We start from the raw sequence: 19,942 nt of genomic DNA, 5'->3' as shown, positions 1-19,942 counted from the left end.
CCAAAGTTTAAAAAAACTTTAAAAGATTGACATTTATATCCAATTCGGCTTTTTGTTTAGAAGGAATTTCTACCATGTGTTTTTTTATGGATAAGTGCTTTCAGTGAGCAGCATGAATCCTTTTGTCTTATCAGTTAGAAACAAAACACAAAAATCATCAAAACCAGACAGTTGATTTTTAATGTATAAAGTATAACAATTTCCAAACGTCAAGTTAAAAAGCATGCTTTAAGACCATTTTGGGACTTGAACATGTCTTTAACTGAAATGCTCATTTCATTATTCATTTGGTTCCCAGGCCCCAAATTTCAAAAGATATTTGTTCACAAATCATGAGTTTTTGCCTTACATAATTAAATAGAAAACAAATAAAACATCATGTCACTTGTTCAATGGGAAGAAGTAAAACTGTCCCTTATATATCATGAATATTATTAAATATTACATTTGAAAGAATACCATAATAGAATCAATAATATATTCATGGAAAAGACAGGTTTTTTCTCAGAAAAATCACTTGCTTAATCATCTAGCAAAATGGTTGGGTTAGAAATAATTCGTGAAGTGGAAGATTCTTTGTCGCTCTGCAAACATTGCAGGGGTTCTTGATGTAGGGAAGCATTGTAATAGGCTAACAAGTTTGGAGATCGCCTTTAGCAAGAACAGCTGGCCTGGGAAGCAGAGGAGGGGGCCGCTGCTTTGTGTCTTACCTTTGATGCGATGACAGGGTCTCCATTATTAAATGGGCTTATTCAAGTCACCAGAAAAAGACTGAAAGGCGCCTGCCAGAGCCCAGGGTGCCCTCAGCACCCTTTTGCTCCAAGTCAGCTTTAGATGAAGGAGTACGCTCCGTTTTCTGAGTACTCTGATCAGGAGGAACACACAAACCCTATGGGAGGGACAAGCATAGCTTTCATTAGGAAACAAGAGGCAGAGGAGAACTGGGTTTGTTTCTCATTTGGGAGCAAATGGAGTCCTCACATTCTGCTGAGTCTATTAGAGCCTGGCCTGAAAGGATATAGGACCCTGGCCATCCTAAATTTACAATCGAGAAATGGGTGTTCTACCGGTGCTTGGAGCCTGGTCCCAAATGCCTTTCCAAACAATTCCGCACCGGACGTCTGCTCCCTGGTGTATGGCCAGCTTGCCCTTTCCATCCCCTGCTCTATGGGGTATGGAGCCCACATTCATATTAGGAACTGCTTCTGCTGTTTTTTGCTACTAGAGAAGACATGTTCCATAATCCAAGGGAGAAGAGCAGAGGCATTGCATTCTCCATGGTTACCTCCATGTAAATTGCACTTAATCATCGTGCCTTGGCTCCTAAGGAACCTTGGGGTACCAAGGCCTCCCCACTGTCAGAAGGAGCAGGTTCAGATTTTTGTTTGGTTTTGGGTTTTTGGCAGGTGGAGACCATCCTGGTACTATCAACACCCAGTTTGTTTTTCATCTAAGATATAATTCTGAAGGGAGTGAGAATAGTTTCATTTACATAGCATCGTTTGGTGGAAACAAATGTCAGCTACCGTGAGTAAATGCCGTGTGCTGAAGAACATGTTAGTCACATCATCTGATAACTACTTGACTTTCACAAAAGCCCTAGGAAGTTGGGAATTATCAGCCCCCAGTTAAAAGGCAAGTAAAACACAGCTCAATGACATTAGATAACTTCCCCTGGTCAGAGAGCTAGTGAGTGGAAAAAGTAGATGTTAGCTCCTTGTCTGTGATTACAGAGCCTGTGATTTTTCCATTAGGAAACAGAAACTCCTTAGATTTAACACTAGAAACCATATGTAAATTCTCATATAAGTATTCCCTCATACTATTTCATCTTGACAATAGTTCATTTAAATGTTTGAAAAAAAATTATGGCTTCATGTGATAATTTGAGACCAATTTATAACAGAGCACTTTCTAAACCAAATATGCTTAGGGAATGCATGGGTCAGTTCGGGTCACTGTAGAAATAAACTAGATCCTCCTTTTTCCATTCTCATTCCCCCTGAAATATTCTCTGCCCATGGTTATCCATTTGATCTGAGCCATCTGGCTCTGCTGCCAGTGAAGGAAAATGTCAGATTCAACAAAATGAGTAGTGCTGCCTGGGTTGAATCATAATTTAACTTTTTTTTTTTTCTCCTTTGCCCTACAGGATATTTAAACAGTAACATTGCTTAATAGTACGTCCTAAGTTATTATCAATTCCCTACAAACATTGCCATTTCCTCAAAATGGAAAGGCAAGCATTAGGGCAAGGAGTCAAATATTCTGCCGTAATATCTAATGACATATAAGTTTGAGAGTTAACATTTACTTAATTGCCAAAGCAGTCATGCTAAGTGCATAGTCTGACATATTATCAGGTGTTAGGATAATTTCTGAAAGGAAAAAAAAAAGATCTATAAAACAGCAAGACAGTATTCTGCTAAAATCATTATCCACTCTCTTTAAAATCTTTATTTGAGCAGGTTGGTGTGGTAGCTTGGGAAATGGTGCCTGACAGAGGCATGTACTCCTTGTAACCTTTGGAGGAAAGGGGTGGGGTTATTGTCTGTTTGCCTCCCCCCATCGTGTAGTTGTTCTCTTTCCTTTTCCTCCAACCCGGCAGACTGCATCTCTCAGATTCCTTTGCCCTGGGCCTTCCAGATGGGTTCTGGTAATAGAAGGCATTAGCAGTAAGAGAGCAGAGAGGACCTAGAGAGAGCGATCAGTTCTTCCCTGCCTGCCCCGGGATGCAGGATGTGATTGGTTCTCCAGATGGCCCCTCCAGCTCTTAGGGCTTCTGGTAACGCCTGCTCCTCCCCGCTAAGACCTTCAGGCCGAAGAGTGAAGACAGTGCCCCTTGTGTTCTTAGGGTTTGGGTGCCTCCTTCATGTGTCAGTCCCTTAACTTGTTCTCCTTATTAGTATCTCCTCAGATGGATCGTTTGAGTGGAATTCTGTTGGCTGCCAGGCCCTGAGGTGGGGGATAGGAGAGAAAGCTTCACTCCAGTACCTCAGGGCTAAGTGCCCCTAACCTATCTACCCAATTCCTTGAGCTTCATTTCATCCTCTGTAAAATGAGAATAATAATTGTACCCACTTACAAGTGCTTAGCTCAATGAGTACAGAAAGGTTCGTCTGTAAGTATTAGTACCATCTTTGATGAGGTAAGGAGAATGCTTGCTTTTCCTGGGTTGAGTTAGTGCCAAGGTAGACTAATAATCCATGATATGACCTCCTGGGAATGTTGCCTGTTGGAAAATAACTGCTAACATCTGTATCTAAACATTGGGATACAGTTGAGTGGTTCAATTCCAAAAGAGATGGATTGATTCTGGTTTTTGCAACTCGTAAATTCCCTGAATCTCCAAAACTCTTAATTTCTTTCTCTTTAAGGCCCTACTGTGTGTTATCTTTGAAAAGTCTGTTGGTAGCTATTGCAGACAGACTAGGTGAGCTTCAGGTCAGGCACATGAGATGCTTTCTCCAAGCTCTTAATAATAAAATGATGACAGCAGTAGAGTTTTCACATGTAGAAAGGAAATGGCATTCTTGTTCAATTATGAAACACATATGGATTATTTCCAATATGACACAACACAATTCCTTAGCGTGAACATTTAGGAAACAAAAACATTCTGAACAGTCCAGTCTGTCCTGCTTGGAGGAAGCATGATAGCATGTATGCTCATGCAGTAACTAACAGGAAAGTGAGATTTTGTTCCAAGTTTATAAGAAATTCTGTCTGTGATCTTGTGCAAGTGCTTTCTTCACCTGTTAACCTCAGCCTCATCCCTCAGAGCTAGCTGGACCAGGTAATCCCAGACCCATGGCCCACAGTCAAATTGAATGCCCACAGGCTTAGTGGGGGTCAACAAGAGTATTAGAAAAACAAGGAAAATTAGCTTGAACTATATCAAGGAAAGTTAGTGAGCTCTAGGATTCTTGTTTGCTTTTCTCTTAGGACAAAGAAAATTTGAGGCACAGCCACAAGGCACATGACCATTGCTTAGCAAACTCACAGTTACATCCAAAGAAACAGGAGGCTTCAGATATCCCGTCTGGTTTCTCAGATGGCTTGCCGAATGCTAACAGATAGATTTGAGAGTGACAAACATAATTCATTTCAGATGTACTTTTCCTTCTCTCCTCTACTCCCTTTGTCAGCTCCTTCCCAGATTTTCTCCCCGTTTCCTTTTCTGGACCTATCTCTGCCTCCATTTCAACAGCAAGAGATGAATTTAGAAAACAGGAATGTGCCCTCTTGATTTCCCGGTGGAAGTAACTTCTTTTTTTTTTTTTTTTCCCAGAGGCAAAGGGGATAAGAGCAAGTAGTTGACATCTTATCAGCTTCTTAAAGAAATTCTGCTGTGGAGTTGACAAGTCCTTTGCCTCCTGCCAACCCTTGTGCTTGGCCAGGGCTTTGGGTTCTCTCTTCTGAGTGCATCACTTCTTCATTCTTTTCTTTCAAATTTTGGTTTGTTGGCTGATTTTCCATTATGTCACATTGCAGGATTCTTGTAGGGTGAGTGGAAGGGCAGTTTCTTCATCAGCACTGTCAATAAATCCTCTTCTAGCGCCGAATGTAGAATACTGGGCTAGGAAGAAATGCACAATACAGACTTTCTCTTCCTGAGGATTGTAGTCTCCCTGGGAAGCAAGATCTAAATGAGTATGTGATACAATTCAAGTCCGTACAAGATGGAAAATGCAAAGAGCAGGGGAAGGGAGTCACACGCGCTGGTCATTGCCAGGTGCCCAGCTACTGTGGTCTGTCGTCCAGGAGGGCTCTGAATCCATCCTAACACCCGATGAGAGGAGGATTGTCCCATTTTTATAGATACAAGGGAATGATATCATAGAGGGGAGATGGCTTCCCACAGAGTGTGATTTGCCAGATCCCATCATTCACTCTATAAGGGGGAAAATAACGAGTGGGTTAAACAATGGGAATTCAAGGCAAAGATATTTTTTGAGAGCCCAGACCCAGCAGTGGTTCTCAAAGTGTGGTCCCCAGACCAGCAGTATTAGCATCACCAGAGAACTTGTCAGCAATGCAAATTCTCAAGTCCCAACCCAAACCCACTGAATGGGAGACCAGTGATTTATGTTTTAACTGACGCCCCGTATTATTCGGAGACCAACCAACACAACGAGAACTGTGAACCCAGGGGAGAGTTCCAGCTGGGTGGGGAAGCAGGCAATCAGAAATGGAGACAGGATGATGAGGCAGGATTGAGTGAAACAGTGAGAACCCAAAGCTCTGAGATGCCACCATACCAGCCTTGCTGGGTAAGGATGGGCCTTGTATAGCACCTTCACAGAGGAACCTCTAGCATAGCCTGGTGTGTTTACATCATCTCATCACACTGAAGAGAACAGTGGTGCGTTTGGCCTGGAGGATTCCCTCTGCCTCAAGTTTGGAGAGCTGGCTGTGCCAGGAGGGGAGTTCCTCTGAGGCCTAGAAGGGAACTTCAGGCAAGAAAGGTTGGGGCTATTTTAAAATGCTCATGCTCCATTTGGGTGCTTGTAAAGTATTTAACCATGTGAGATGTGACTATCACCCTTGAATGTCTTGGATTGAAGGAAAAAATTCACAAGTGAATGATCTGAATCATTTCTCTTCTTACCCTGGAGCAGGCCACTAAAAAATGAAACTGCTCTGTCATGGGGGAGACAGCCTGCCCTAGAGGGATGATTGAAAGAGGCTTCAGGACAGACCATTTGTCCTACAATTTCATTTTCACTTTAATTATTGTGAAATCGGATTTAAGTGTTGACTGTAGCCTCCAATTCCAGTCAGCTGAAAAGATAAGCCCATTTGTATTTGTGTGGACAAGGCTGAAGACTTCTGATTACTGTCTCAATACAGATAAAACAACACTTTTAAATAACAGTTCCCTACATGGTGAGATTAAAGATATTTCTTATTGCTGTCACCAGGATTACCACACTGATTACAGAGATGAGCAGAAAGTGTCTCTTTATTATTGCTCAGAGTTGTGACATCATTGATACCAGAGACTTTATTTTGGGGTCGTCTGTTGAAAAATGACAAAGAGATGGAGTATTAGGGAATCAGAAGTCATGTTCTTCAAACTCTATTTATAAAGAAACCAGTACAAATGTTTATCTCCAGATTGTTCTTGGAAAACATCAGGTATAAGTAGATTGCATACATATATATCAAACTCTGTGGTGGGTTTTCTTTTGTGTTATTTTAACTGTGCATTGCATGATCAAGCATCAGTCAATCACTCTTGGGTTGTAATTAAATGTAAATAAATTGAACTTTTAACTTTTTAGGCATCCTGAAGTTCAAACCTGACTGATTGTATCTATTCAGACCTTATGGAAAAATCAGAAGAAACTAGACCTTGAAAACATTAGCCCTTGGCACTTTTGAACGTGTAACAGAAAACATCTTACTGATAAACATACATATAGTATGTTTCAGCTTTGTGTTGATGGAAATTTTGCTTGATTTTCTACTTCAATAGATAATATAGGGCATATAATATAGGGCATGTCATCACATCAATGGATCCTGTTGATGGATTTTGAATGGAGAGTTTGTGGGACCATGGGCTTCTCATTCACCTCTAATCAAGATTTCCTTCCTGCAATCCCACGTGAATCAAACACTAATAAGATTCATAAAATGAAGAAGGACATCTTTCCTTCAGTTCTTGTTAGAAGTTATGTAGGGTATCTTCTGTTGCCTTCTCAAAATTATGTTCAGCGTTTAGTCACGTCTCCTCATAAGCTCTCCAAGCTGTCTTGTGTTTTTAACCAATTTGGCAGAGAGAAAGACCCAGAATATTTTACAGCTGGGTCAAAGGAGGTATATAATAGTGGAGGTGACACTGAGAATTATCAGATGGGTGGGAAAGAAAATGCAGACTCTCTGTCACTCGGGTCTCAGCCTTTTTGGTTGTGTACCTCCCTTAATGTTTAATGTGCTATGAATCATTACAACTTCATAGATTTTTCTTATTCACTCTCAGATTTTTAATCTTTTTCTCTTTACTTCATTTTCCAAAAGATTAAAAATCCTTACATTCATCCCATGTTAAAACAGCAAACACAAACCCACAAAATCCTTTTTACCCTATGTCCCCTTCTAGCTTTTTGCTGTTTTCTGCCCACAACTTGGTCTCACTGTCAGACTTCTCAGAGGACTCTCCTTTCTTCCTTTTCCTTCCTATTCATCTGCTTTGCGCATCACTGCCTTAGCTTTTGTCAAGAACACCAACATATTTTTAAACTGAAGGTCTTATTTCTTTTCTTTCTCAGAAATTCTACAGCTGCAATCATTGGCATATTTCTCTTTCTTGAAATAGTCCTCTCTCTTTTTTTGCTGACACCAATCCCTTCTGGTTCTTCTAATTTCCCCATCATTCCTCATTCTTCTCTTCAGGTGTTGGATTCTCAGATCAGTATTTGAATGATATTCTTCCTTAAGGCTCCATCTTGTTTGTCTTCCCAGACTGCACTCACTCATAAATATACTGTCTTTAAGAGCAACTATGTCCTGATGATTTCTTGAATATGCACTCCTAAGACAGGCTGATCGCCTGAGCTCTAGACCCCTTTCACTCATGTGTTCCCTGCTCATCTCCATTTACTTGTCCCTCTTTTGTTGACTATTAAGGCATTACAGTCAACTCCCCTAACTAAACCAGGACTTGAGATGGATAGTTGGGTTTTTCCTTTCTGTCACTCCTCCCTGCAGCAACTAGATTCCTGTGTTTGATGGTTCACATGCTAAGTATTTCACTGAGGTGTCCATTCTCTCTGCTCTTACCAATCCAATGCATGTCTTCATTGTCTCTGCCATAGATGATTGCCATGGCCTCCCAGGAGGAGATTCCCTATCTCCACGTATGTAACCCCCAAGTGACTCCTGAAGAATCATCATGAAATGGCCATCCATCATTTCATCATTCAACTTACATGACACCCTAAATCTTTCAAGGTTAAGTTCCAGTTTTATAAATAATGCTTAAGACCCTAGGATTTGAACACAGCCTCCTTCTCTCCCCTTGTACTGACTCTCCCCATTTCTAACCTCTAAGTACTTAAAATCCTTGATCGTATTCCCCACATCTTTGGGCTTTTCACATGTTGCTTCCATATGTTTTACCTCCTTTATCCTGATTTTTCCCACTTCACCCCACCCCATTAGCAAACACCTACTCATCTTCTCATATTAGGTTCAAAATGTTCTTCTGGAAGCCATCTATCACATGCTTACCATTTCATCACTTACACTACAAGTAAATCTCCCTATCAGTGATGCTAGAATCTGAGACCTGCTTCCATCTTAGAGCCATTCTAGTGTACTGCAAGTTTCTGTCCATGGCTGGTCTCCACCATTTACCCAAGCTTTGTGAATGGCTCTTATAATCATTCTTATGCCAAATGTCAAAGAGCAAATAGTAAATAAGATTTTAGAAGGAAGGATAAAAAAGATGAAACTGAACTGAACTGAAAATTTCATTGCTTGACATTGAATTTAGGTCAGTGGTGTACCACTTTGCTGAGTTGTCTCATTTTGGCCCATAAGAAAAATTGTTTAAAAATCAGGAATCTTCCCAGCTAATTGTTAAGGTGTCTGTAGCTTAAAATGGGCCACAAGGGGGAATATTTACACCTGGGAAATCAGGAAGAACTACAAATTGGGGCTTTTGTTTCTCAGAGAGTCAGTTTTCCAGTGGATGACTGATATTCATATGGTGGTAGAGTCAGTTAATCCATGCTCATGTCCATCAAGCATGTGAGACCACTAAAACTCCTCAACACCACTCTCTGACAATTCACAACCCAAGTATCTCTCAGTATCTGTCCCTTTGCTCAATTCCTACCTCTTCTGCTTTAGTTCAGGTCTTCATTGTCTCTGCCCTAGATCAGAGCTCTTAACTCCCAGAAGACTGCTACTAAAACAATATTATGGTCAAATGTACCACTAGAATAAAGTTCAGATAAGAATCCTGCCAGTCTGGAATTGAAAAAATAAGACAATTATTTTTGGCGACTTAGGAAAAATCACATATAAAGGGGGCACTTTTGATTCACCATTTGTTGTCTTGAACTAGTTGTTCTAGTTGTAGTGATGGGTAGCTTTCTACAGATGGACTCTATGTTCCTAGCACTTAGTTTCACAATGCTCAGCCAGGGCCAAGTTATACCCAATGACAGTGATGGTCATTTGATCACAGTGATGTTAACCTCATGGCATTTGACCTCACAATTATCCAGTTTGAGCCAGCCGATCAACAGCATTTCATCAGTGAAGATACCCACCAGGGGTGATCATATTATGCAGACAGCGATTAGAGACCTTTCCAACCTTGACTTTGCCTCCGCCTACTCTAGGGAAAGAGGTCCTCACGTAGCCTCAGCAGCAGTTGGCTGTCGCCCAGCCTGGCTGTCTTACGGCCACTGTTAATTCTGGCAAAGGTGTGGGGACCCAGGAACGCTACTTTATCTTCTGAGCTATGCAGCCGTGCAGCATCGTCGCTAGGAAAGTAAAACGTTTGTGGGTCTTTTATGCAGCTTTTCTCCCTCCGGGTTGTTGAAGCTCTCTGGTTGCCAGCAAGCACTCTGGGCTGAGAAAGTTCAGAGAATCACTTCAGGAATATGACAGCCTCTTCCATTTAAGATGGGATTCAGGGCAGCTTCTCTCGGAGGCGTTCATTCAAAGTCCGTGCATGATTCATTCCTCTAGTCATTCAACAATGTGTCTCGTGTTTGTCCTGATTAAAAAAAAAAAAAAAGAAAAGAAAAGAAAAGAAAGAAAGAAAAGAAACAGAGAGAGAGAAAACCAGCTTTGTAGTTGCGATAATATGGATCAGGATGGTATCATTGCAGTGATGAGGCCCCCGAGCTGCCAGTAATAGGCTGGTCCATCTGATGTGTACTGCCATTAGAAAATGACCCATGCGTGGATGTTCTCAGGGGACGGGAAAGAGGCTTTTAAGAATTACACTCTGTGCAGTGTGAAAGCTAATGAGCAAAAGAACAAGTGTGAAGAAAATCTACTGCTTCGGGAAGCGTAGTCCCACTTAGAGCCTGTCACAGCCTTTCTCAAATTCATTAGGATGGACTGGTCTTTGCCAGGACACGTGCTATGTTAGCTCTGCTCCTGCGCAGACTCCCTGCAGGTCATTCTGCATCATGTGCCTATGAAATTAACACCCCAGAATAATAAATGACAAGGAAAGGAAGAGGATAGTTGCAGAAACAGCCAGCAAATAAGGTGGAGGCGTACATTTACACAAAGATCAAAGAAGTCGTGATGGGCTTTAATAGGAAGAAAAAAAAAAAAAGGCAGTTCCTTACACTCCTTTTTTTGAAGTCTTAGGACCGTTTTGTGCTATTTCAGTTTATATACAAGAACAGAAGAGTATCTGATGATGATTTCTAGACTAGGTATTTTTATCCTGTATCTTAATTTTTCTACATGTTTAAGGATAAAAAAAAGTCTTCCAATCTAGTCTATACTGCTCTCCTCTTTTACAAGTCTTACTTATGTGGCACCTGGGTGGCTCAGTCATTAGGCGCCTCCCTCTGGCTTGGGTCATAATCCCAGGGTCCTGGGATTGTGCCCTGTATCAGGATCCCTGCTCAGCAGAGAGCCTGCTTCTCCCTCTGCTCTCCCCACCCTCACTCTCACTCATACTTTCTCTCTCTCTCTTGCAAATAGATAAACAAAATCTTAAAAAAAAAAAAAAAAAAAGGTCTTAGGGCTTAGGTCATACAAATGGAGAGTGTGTGGCATAGAGGCAAGTGCTTCAAAAGGTGAGCACATTGTTTGTCAAAGTTGAGCCCACTTAGTGACACTGTCTCCCCTGGAATTTGTTACCTGGGTGTTGGATTAGAACAGGTCAGCATCTGCAAAGGCCAGAATCAGGTGTCTTCCTTAGTATCTGAGGACCCTCTGGTTCTAGGAGACCTGAAGGTAAGATGTTAAGGTGATCTTCCCCCTCACATGAGGGTGGGGTGATAGACAAGAGGTATCTATTACCCCGAATCCGTCTCGTTAAAGCAGAAGACAATGTTCTTCTTTCAGGAAACCACAGCAGTACCATGCTGCATGTCCAAACTCTCTTCCCAAGGCCAGCTTGAACACCAAGGTACTATATAAGTAGATGAAGCTGAAAAGAATTCCCTTAGAGGCAATGACCTAGTTACAAGTAACACTTGGGAGGGAAGTCATAGCTTCCCAGAACTAGAAAGCGTGATTGCCATCTTTAAATTCCAAGAAGTATAGCCATCTCCAGGTGGCCTGGGAGATCTTGGTTTCTCCAAGCCTTCATCTGACATCCTAGGTCATTTTGCAGAGTCTCTGTATTTCCTTTCTCTTACCTATTTCTGTCTCTTAAAACAATGAATACTAGTTTTGTTTCCAAAGGCCAAGTGACTTTCTTAGAGGCAACCAGCTGCTTAAAACAGTCCAATGATTAACCTTATACTTAATGTAGGCACAAGTTTCTTTTACCTTATATCTTAAGATCATTTTTGAGGGAATAGTCCAGAGTAAGTATACAGGTCTTCAAAGATTGTGAAGAAAGCCATTATTGGAAATGGTCTTAGTAATTTAAAGCTAAAGTAACAGTTTATTAGAAAGTAAAGTAAATGATGGGACTAGAGTCTATTTGACTCACCCCGACCCTATTCCAAGCCATCTGCCTGTCTAGTATCCCCTAATCTGAGTAATAAGACTTTAAAGCTGTTATTGAGTGGTATGATTTGTTTTGACAGGGAAGACTTTGATTTTCTTTCTTTTATACCAACAAGATCTTCTTCAGCAAACTGTGGATCAAAAGTCTTGTCCTCTTAATTGTTTCAATTATTGAGAAACAATGAATGCAATCAACGACCATTGAGTGAGTATCTGCCACACTAAAGGAATTGTTAGGGTGTAAGAATTACAAGAATGCCTTCTACATAGCAATAGGCAGGGTTGCTGATGTCAGAAAGCCACAACTAAAATTCAAGCTTTCCCTCCCAGGAGCGGTGTGATCTTGACAAAACCCTACACCTCTCTGTGTCAGCTTTCTCTTTTGTAAAATAAATTTAATATCAGCTTTCTCTTTTGTAAAAGAAATTTAATAATAGTGACTCTTTTCCAGGACTGTTGTGATAAAAGTTTAATTCACTGTTTGGAATAGGCTAAGTGATCAACAGAAAGAGCTAGTTAGCTAGTTTATAATGGAAGATCTTCAAAGAAAATGAAAGTGTAAAGGAATTGATAGGAAACTGAGGAACCAAACTGGGAAGATACTGGGAAATGGCCCAACACACAAGCTAAGAGTTCAGCAGTGGGAGAGGCCAGTTCTGAATTAAGCATTTTTCTTCATATTCTTCACCAGCCATGCCACAGCTGAGCTACTGTAACTCCATGTCAGAACTATGTGCAAAGAGCAGAATTTGGATTCATGGACAGCTAGTGTGTTCCCTAGGAACTTAGAGAAATATTTGTATCTTGGTTCAGCCAAGATAAGCAATTTTTGTATTAATAAATAAATTAAAATTAATTTTAATATTTGTAAAGACATCCCAGCACATTAAGGATATTTTGCTTAATAAACACAACATGTAAATTACACCACTTGGCTGGGCTGAGGGAGGCAGTGAGAACTGGCTAGCTTCTCATTAATTTGTTCTAGAGATATTTGCTCTCTTAACTAGTCATTTCTCCATCTTTACCTCTGTAACCAATAGCTGAGGCAACAAAAACTTGAAAATACAGTTTGTTACTTTGTCATTTCATTCATTTCGAAAGGTTGGATCTGTAACAAAGTATTCAAACACTGGCTAAAATAAGGTCATTCACAATCATGTCAATTTATATTCCCTAATCAATTTACATTTTGATTTTTCATAATTGTGGTATATCAAGAGAACCGTTTCCTTGACAGAATATTAATGAATAAACCTCAAACTACAAAGAGTATTCGATAACTGTTGTATTTTAGTAGAAATACTATTGAATTTTCAGATTGATAAGATCCAGACATTTTATTTCATTTTATTTTTCAGACATTTTAAATCTTATAACCCCTCAATTTTAGGAGAGTGCGTTCTTTTATTTGCGAGGAGACATTTGTCCATTCCTAACCCTTTTACCTTCAGAAAACAAACGATGCATGTGACTTGAAAATTGAATTAATCTTGACTGAAAAAGAAATAAAAATAGCTAATGTCTTTATGATTTCCATAGCAAGCCTACAGGGCAGACAGTGTTGCTGTTTCTGTTTTGTAAGATGCATTCTGTCTTGCTAATCCTCAATAAATATGAAAAACCGATCATTTCACAGCTTAAAATTGACTAACTGGAACACATTTCTCATTTGAATAGACGAGATAAGCAGGTTGCCACGGGCTCTGCCATTTCTGCCTTCGGGTGTGCTGTGTCCTGGGCAGATGCTGCTAGTTCATTCTCAGGTCACCGCTATCACTTTTCCATTTGTCTATTTTGGGACGGGGCTCAGATGCATATTCCAAAAAGCCTCCTGTCTTAAAGACCATCCTGCTACCCACCATAGTTTAAAGAAATGGGCACCTCCAATTAAACCCTTCCAGGTGTAAATTTCTTGCCTGGGGAGCGAATTGAGAAATGAATGAAATTCATGAATATAAATTGGGCATTCTTTTCACCTAAGTTTTCCTTTTGAGATTGTAGAGCATTATTCACTCCCCACAGAAATCTTTATGTGCTCTAAGTGCATTTGCCTCGGGAACCCCAGTGCAGACAGAGCTGGTAGCTCTTTGCTGGGCTGTTAGCCAGTATTTACATTCACCAGTCCTGGGGCAGAGGAGGGGGCCTGGGAGGGAGGCACTGCAATGTCTTGCTAACATTAGTGTTCTCCGCAAAGCTGCCTCACACCTTCAGGTCTGAGCCTGTAGTGGGATGAGGCCACACAGCCTCCTTAGGCGTTTTCCTCCCCTTGAATATTATTTGACTTGTGCTTCCTTGTCCTATCAAAACAGCCCATTTCTGTATGTCTAAACAGCTCCATTATCAGAAGCCCTATCCCCCGCCCCCCACCCCAGTTTTTGTTTAGAGCTAGTGTAATAAATGAATCTCTCATAGGCCACCTCAGTTCAGTTTTGAACATTTTGATGATGACTCTGTGAGAGGATGGAAGGATTCAGTAAGCAAATACATATAGAATCTCCAGAAGCAAGACCCCTGCACCTCTCTCTGCCACCACCCCCTCTTCCCCGCCCCCCGCCGCCCATGCCTTCCCTCTTTTTGTTCCCATCTTAGTTATGTGTGTCCTGCAAAAGGTCCCTTGAGACCAATGGGGCTTTCACTCTGACCAGATATAAGTCAGAATTTTAAAAGACATTCCTCATTTTTGAACCTGTGCTTTGAATCTTTAGCCAGAAATAAGGCTCTCTTGTATTTACCATTACATGGACTACAAAGTGTGTTCACACATTGCTGATTCTTTGCTGTGGAATTAGATGGTAGGAAAGACTGTTGCTGATGAATTTTCTACATTCGTACCAAGTTATTTTTTTGCGTGTGTAACAATTCTTGCCAACATAAATTTGATAGGGCTAGGAATCATGTCATAATAAAAGCATAATAGCAACAGAAGTTTTTCAGGGCCAATAAACACATGAATTAGAGTGGAATCTCTAGATAATGGAAATAATAGAAAACGATTGTTTGCAGTGACAAGCATAACCTTGGAGATGCTGCGGGTTCATTTCCAGACCACTGCAATAAAGTGACTATCACAATAAAGCGAGTCAAATGAATTTTTTGGCTTTTCAGTACATATAAAAAAGTTATGTTTACACTATACTGTAGTCTATTAAGTATAGCATAGAATTATGTCTAAATCATGTCTAAAAATGCAATTGTGTACTTTAATTAAAAAATACTTATTGATGGGGTGCCTGAGTTGCTCAGTCAGTTGAGCATCTGACTCTTGACCTCACCTCACATCTCAATATCAGGGTCATGAGATTGAGGCCCATATTGGGCTCCATGCTGGGCATGGAGCCTACTTAAAATAAATTATATATATATATATATAGAGAGAGAGAGAGAGAGAGAGAGCACGCTAAAATATACTAGCTTTCTGTGACTTACAAACACTGTTTACAGATCACCATAACAAATAATGAAAACATTCAAAATGCTGTGAGAATTACAAAATGTGACACAGAGACCTGAAGTGAGAAAATGCCATTGAAAAATGGTGCTGATAGACTCATTTGAAGCAGGGTTGCTGCAAACTTTCAATTTGTAAAAAAAATTCAGTATCTGCAAAGCCTGTTAAAGCAAAGCTCAATAAAACGAGGTATATCTGCAATGTTAAAATAATTTTCTGTCAAGTGCCTCTGTATATGAGGCATTCTGGAAGATAGTGTGGGCCATGACATGGCCTTTGTCCCAATTTCTTGTTCCTGTCTGGTGGGTTTTCCTGATTATGTAACTGTAAACCTTCTAGGTATGCAGCCCCCTGAGCTAATACTCTTAGTCGTACATGGGCCTGCAGAGCACGTCCAGGGAGGGCTTTGACTGTGTACCATGGGCACAAAGTAGATGGAGGGGAGGTGGTCATTACTCTTGATTATATTCTCTCAATAAGTTAAAACCACTATGGAACTGAAGTAGGGTGACTACTGTGAACACAAAATAATGGGATATATAAAGAAGATCAAAGGGTGATTTTCTAAATTCCACATTTGTCCCACCCAGTGGCAGGCACAGGTCAGGTCTCCCAGTTTGGCTTTTCCCCAGCCTCCTCTCTTAGGTGTTCCAAAGGATTGCACCTTATTTCTATCTAGTTTGGCCAATGGAGATGATCTCCTAACTCAGTGACTCTTTGTAAGCCATTGTCTCCACGACATTCTTCAGATGAGTAAAGGTGGTTTTATGTACGCCAAAGGAGAGTAAGATATTTTCCTCTGCAAAGACTATAATATAATTTTACCTGTCTTCAATCTAAAGTTAAAACCCTTACATGCACTCAAAACACAAGTAATTTATTAAGAATTGGGGGGTGCCTGAGTGGCTTAGTCAGTTAAGCGTCTGACTCTTGGCTTCCAATCCGGTCATGATCTCACAGTGGTGAGATCGAGCCTTGTGTTGGGCTCTTTGCTCAGCATAGTCTGCTTCAGATTCTCTCTTCCCTGTCCTCTCTCTCTTGCTCACATTCTCTCTCTCTCAAATAAATAAAAATCTTAAAAAAAACAACAATACATATTGATTAGGAATTTTTTACACTGGGTTTCAATTTTTAAAATCTGGTTGTAAAACATAGGTTAGTGTTTGTGTTAAAGAAGAGGGGCACCTGGATGACTTAGTCAGTTTAGTGTCTGCCTTTGGCTCAGGTCATAATCCCAGGGTCCTGGGATCACGCACTCTCTCTCACTCAAATAAATAAATAAAATATTTTTTAAAATGTAGGATTTTAAAATTTTCTCTCAGAGAATTGTATTAACACAGCAGTTCTACTTTCTTTGAAGTAGTCAGTACTGTTAATAATATGAGCTCTGGAATGACTTTATTTTATATCATAAAGTGAATCTGTTTCATTTTCCTACCACCACATCATTTTCACCTAAATCATAACTTTCTTCCCAGAATTTATAACAATAGTACACTTCCTTTAAGAATGCACTTGAAACCACTTGGGGTGGGGATTAAAATAATTACAACAGATAAATCATGATCCACTTCAAAAAAAAAAAAAGAAAGAAAGAAAGAAAAGAAACCAGAGCAACTGACCTACTCAGAAGGATATGATGCATAAAATTTTTTGAGTGCTATATTCTGTATTATCTATTGTATGTACATGATCACTTATTAGAGTGTTTTACCAGAATGTTCTCCTGGGAGTTGGTGTTGGAGCAGAATAGAAGCATGCCATATTTTTCTCTTGTTGCTGCATTTTGTCCAAGACCATGGACATTGAATTAGTCAGGGTAGTGAATCATTTTATTCACTAAAACATGGAAAATAAAAAGTTATTAGGGAGTTTGATGATCTGTGGGTAAAATGAGTTTGTGCAGAAAGGTGAGATAGTAAAAGAATGAGTCAGTTTAATTAGAAAAAAAACTTGATAATTTGTGAATACTCCAAATATCATTGAAACAAAGCACACAATAAATCATGAGAAACGTAACTGATAGCTATAAAATACGAATAGAGGTTATGGTGTTTGTGCCATAAAACAATCTACCATTGTCACAACGTGCTCATTGGGCCATTCTGCATAAGGATGCAAATACCAGCGAATTTTGTGACTTCCTACTCTTGTCCACTCTTAGAGCAAAAAACCGCGTTCTTAGGAAATAATCATTTGGATAACACATTGCCGATAGGGAGAGCGAGATGTCTGAAGGTTGACTTGGGAACAAGTGCTCTTACCCCATGAAATATCACTTGTGCTCTTCCTGGTGCAACCAGTTCAAAAGGTGTTTTTTTCTTTGCAGGTTACCAGCCAGTCTTGTCTGGTCAACAGGGGTTCCAAGGCCTCATAGGAGTGCAGCAGCCACCCCAGAGTCAGAGCGTGATGAGCAACCAGCCAGGAGCTCCGGTGCAAAGTGTGATGGTCTCCTACCCAGCAATGTCTTCTTATCAGGTGCACATCAGCAGCTTGGAAAATTGTGGTTTAGAAAGTAGCACTGGCCAAAGTGGAGGCTGTGAGTATGTCCCGTGTTGGGTGGTTAGCGGGGTGGTGGGTGCTATGCCCAGCCCCTGTTGATGGTTGACTTTGAATTAAGATTATAAGTAGAAAATGGGACAGGTATGCTTCTCTAACGACTGTGGCTTTTGAATGTCTGCTAAATGTGGCTCTATATAAACTTCTTTATGGAAGAAGAATCTGTAGCCTATCATGTTTTATTCATGAAGACCTTTGGCTCTTCCAATGGAATTTTGTTCATCAGGAAGAAGCCCTCATGACAAATTTCCACTCATTTTTGTACGCAGCCTGCATAACTTCATTTTACCACAATTTTAAGTTAAAAGAGATGTTTAAATGGCATCTTGGATTTGTTCAAAGGGCATGGATAGGTCCTATACCAACCTCATTTTCTAGACTCAACCCATACTGGGTACTTAAAAAATGCCATGCATCCTTTTGTGATTTACATTCTGAGATACACTGGAAGTGGAAGTGAAGGGTTAGTGAAAAGCTTTGACTGTTAAATTTAGCTGCACCAGCTACTTCTGGCCCTCAAACAAAGAAACAAACAAAACAGCACTAAATAAAATCCCGATCCTTTGCCCTCCTCCTCTGATGATTTTTGCACCCATTGCCTCAATTTCTACCTCCAGGTCCACGTTAGATTTTCTTTAAAGCTGCAGGTTGAGACTGAGCCAGGTGCCTGGGACAAAAGCTCCCTTTGCTGTTTGGCTCCTGCTGCTTAGTGTGCATGAAATCAGAATGGGAGTATCACTTTCCAAACAGAAATTCTGAGCCAGCAGTCCAGACTGCAGTCCCCAACGTGTAAGGGCAGTCTTTTCAGTGGCTCTTGGCATAGGTGTCATTACGCGGACGGTCTAGGCAATCAGAGAGGTTGAGTGACTTGCCCAAGGTAAAACAGCTGATAAAAGGGAACACTGGGATAGGTGACCAGTTAGGTCTGACCCAAACGCTTGAGTATTTTTCCTGACCACACAGTAGCTCACAGGACAGGCACAGAAAACCTCTTCATGAAGGGCTCTCTCTTGTGTCTTCTGCAGGTGCCAATGACCCAGGGTTCTCAAGGACTGCCCCAGCAGTCATACCAACAGCCAATCATGCTACCTAACCAGGCAGGTCAAGGGTCACTCCCAGCCACTGGAATGCCTGTTTACTGTAATGTCACACCGCTGACCCCTCAGAACAACCTTAGGCTGATTGGTCCACACTGCCCCTCCAGCACTGTCCCCATGATGTCGGCTAGCTGCAGGACAAACTGTGCAACTATGAGCAACACCGGGTGGCAGGTCAAATTCTGAGTGCTCTGGCTGTGGCACATTTCTTGTGATCCTATTCATGGCCTTTAAGGAAAGAGGAGCAAGGTGGGAGACTGGCTGAGGACTTAAGTATTCACTCAACACTCAAATGATTGCTGCTGGTATTCTGTAAAAAAACAAAAACAAACAGACAAAAAAAAAAAAAAAAAAAAGACTAATACACACATTAGCTGGTTAATGGTGCATATTTCTGTCATGTCTGCTAGGTATGCCTTTATAGCTTAGCTAGTGACATGAATTCATCAAGGTAAGATTTTCTCCTACCACTGAATACCACTGTGTAGATTATAATATCCCTAATTTGGATTATTAGTTTTGTACTTTGTGTTGAGTTTGTGATGCTAAAAGTATTTAAAAATTATATACTGAAATCACATTGTACCAAAGCTGTAATGGAAAAGAAAAGAACTGATGAATGGAAGGAATAATTTATATACATTATAGAGTTTTCTTTTTTAATGGATATATACTGTATTGTAGTGTTTAATCAAAATAAAACTATTTGACCTTATGGAGGAAGGTCATGTTTTTACCACCAGTTTGGTTCACTCTCTCTTCCAGTACGTGTTTGTTTGCTTCCGTGTCACTGTTATCCCCTTCAAATACTATTTTATGAGTAATGCACAATAAAGGTGTTCCAGATATTTGTAAATCTGGCATCACATTGGGAGAGGTGGTAGGCAAACACTTAGCCAACTATAGTTTCTTGTCCTAATACTACAGGGGCCCTAGGAATAAGATGGCTTCCATTTCCAACATTCATTGACTTCACATTTCTGAAATGTGTATCTCGATTTTAGCTCTGGGGGTACTGAATATGTATAGCTATACTTCCCCAAATCAGAAAACTTGAGTGACTTGTAATAGCAGCCCTAGACCAAACCCTGTTCTGTCTTCTTTGAACTTCCACCATCTACCTGAAAAACAAGATTTCTTCATTTAGAGGGTAATTGGAAGAGGTGTG

General features: G+C 40.5%; 1 protein-coding gene across 22 annotated transcripts in view; it reads left to right on the top strand.

The window, feature by feature from the left end:
* Window positions 1–19,516, top strand: part of ARPP21 (cAMP regulated phosphoprotein 21) — a 151,870-nt gene extending 132,354 nt beyond the window's left edge. For 12 of the 22 annotated variants that reach the window (XM_032861288.1, XM_032861285.1, XM_032861283.1 and 9 more), the window contains 2 exons: window positions 17,448–17,596; window positions 18,703–19,516. In XM_032861288.1, the coding sequence (XP_032717179.1) occupies window positions 17,448–17,596; window positions 18,703–18,960 (407 nt within the window). In that variant the 3' untranslated portion in view covers window positions 18,961–19,516. The remainder of the gene's footprint in view (window positions 1–17,447; window positions 17,597–18,702) is intronic. The other 10 variants (XM_032861272.1, XM_032861269.1, XM_032861273.1 and 7 more) reach the window with 1 other exon arrangement.
* The last annotated feature ends 426 nt before the right edge of the window (window positions 19,517–19,942 follow it).

Source organism: Lontra canadensis, unplaced genomic scaffold, assembly GCF_010015895.1.
Source record: "Lontra canadensis isolate GAN:19392208 unplaced genomic scaffold, GSC_riverotter_1.0 scaffold20, whole genome shotgun sequence".
In the NCBI taxonomy this organism is placed as follows: Eukaryota; Metazoa; Chordata; class Mammalia; order Carnivora; family Mustelidae; genus Lontra; species Lontra canadensis.
The sequence above is the reverse complement of the archived record's forward strand: the minus strand, read 5'-3'. Positions and strand labels throughout refer to the sequence as shown.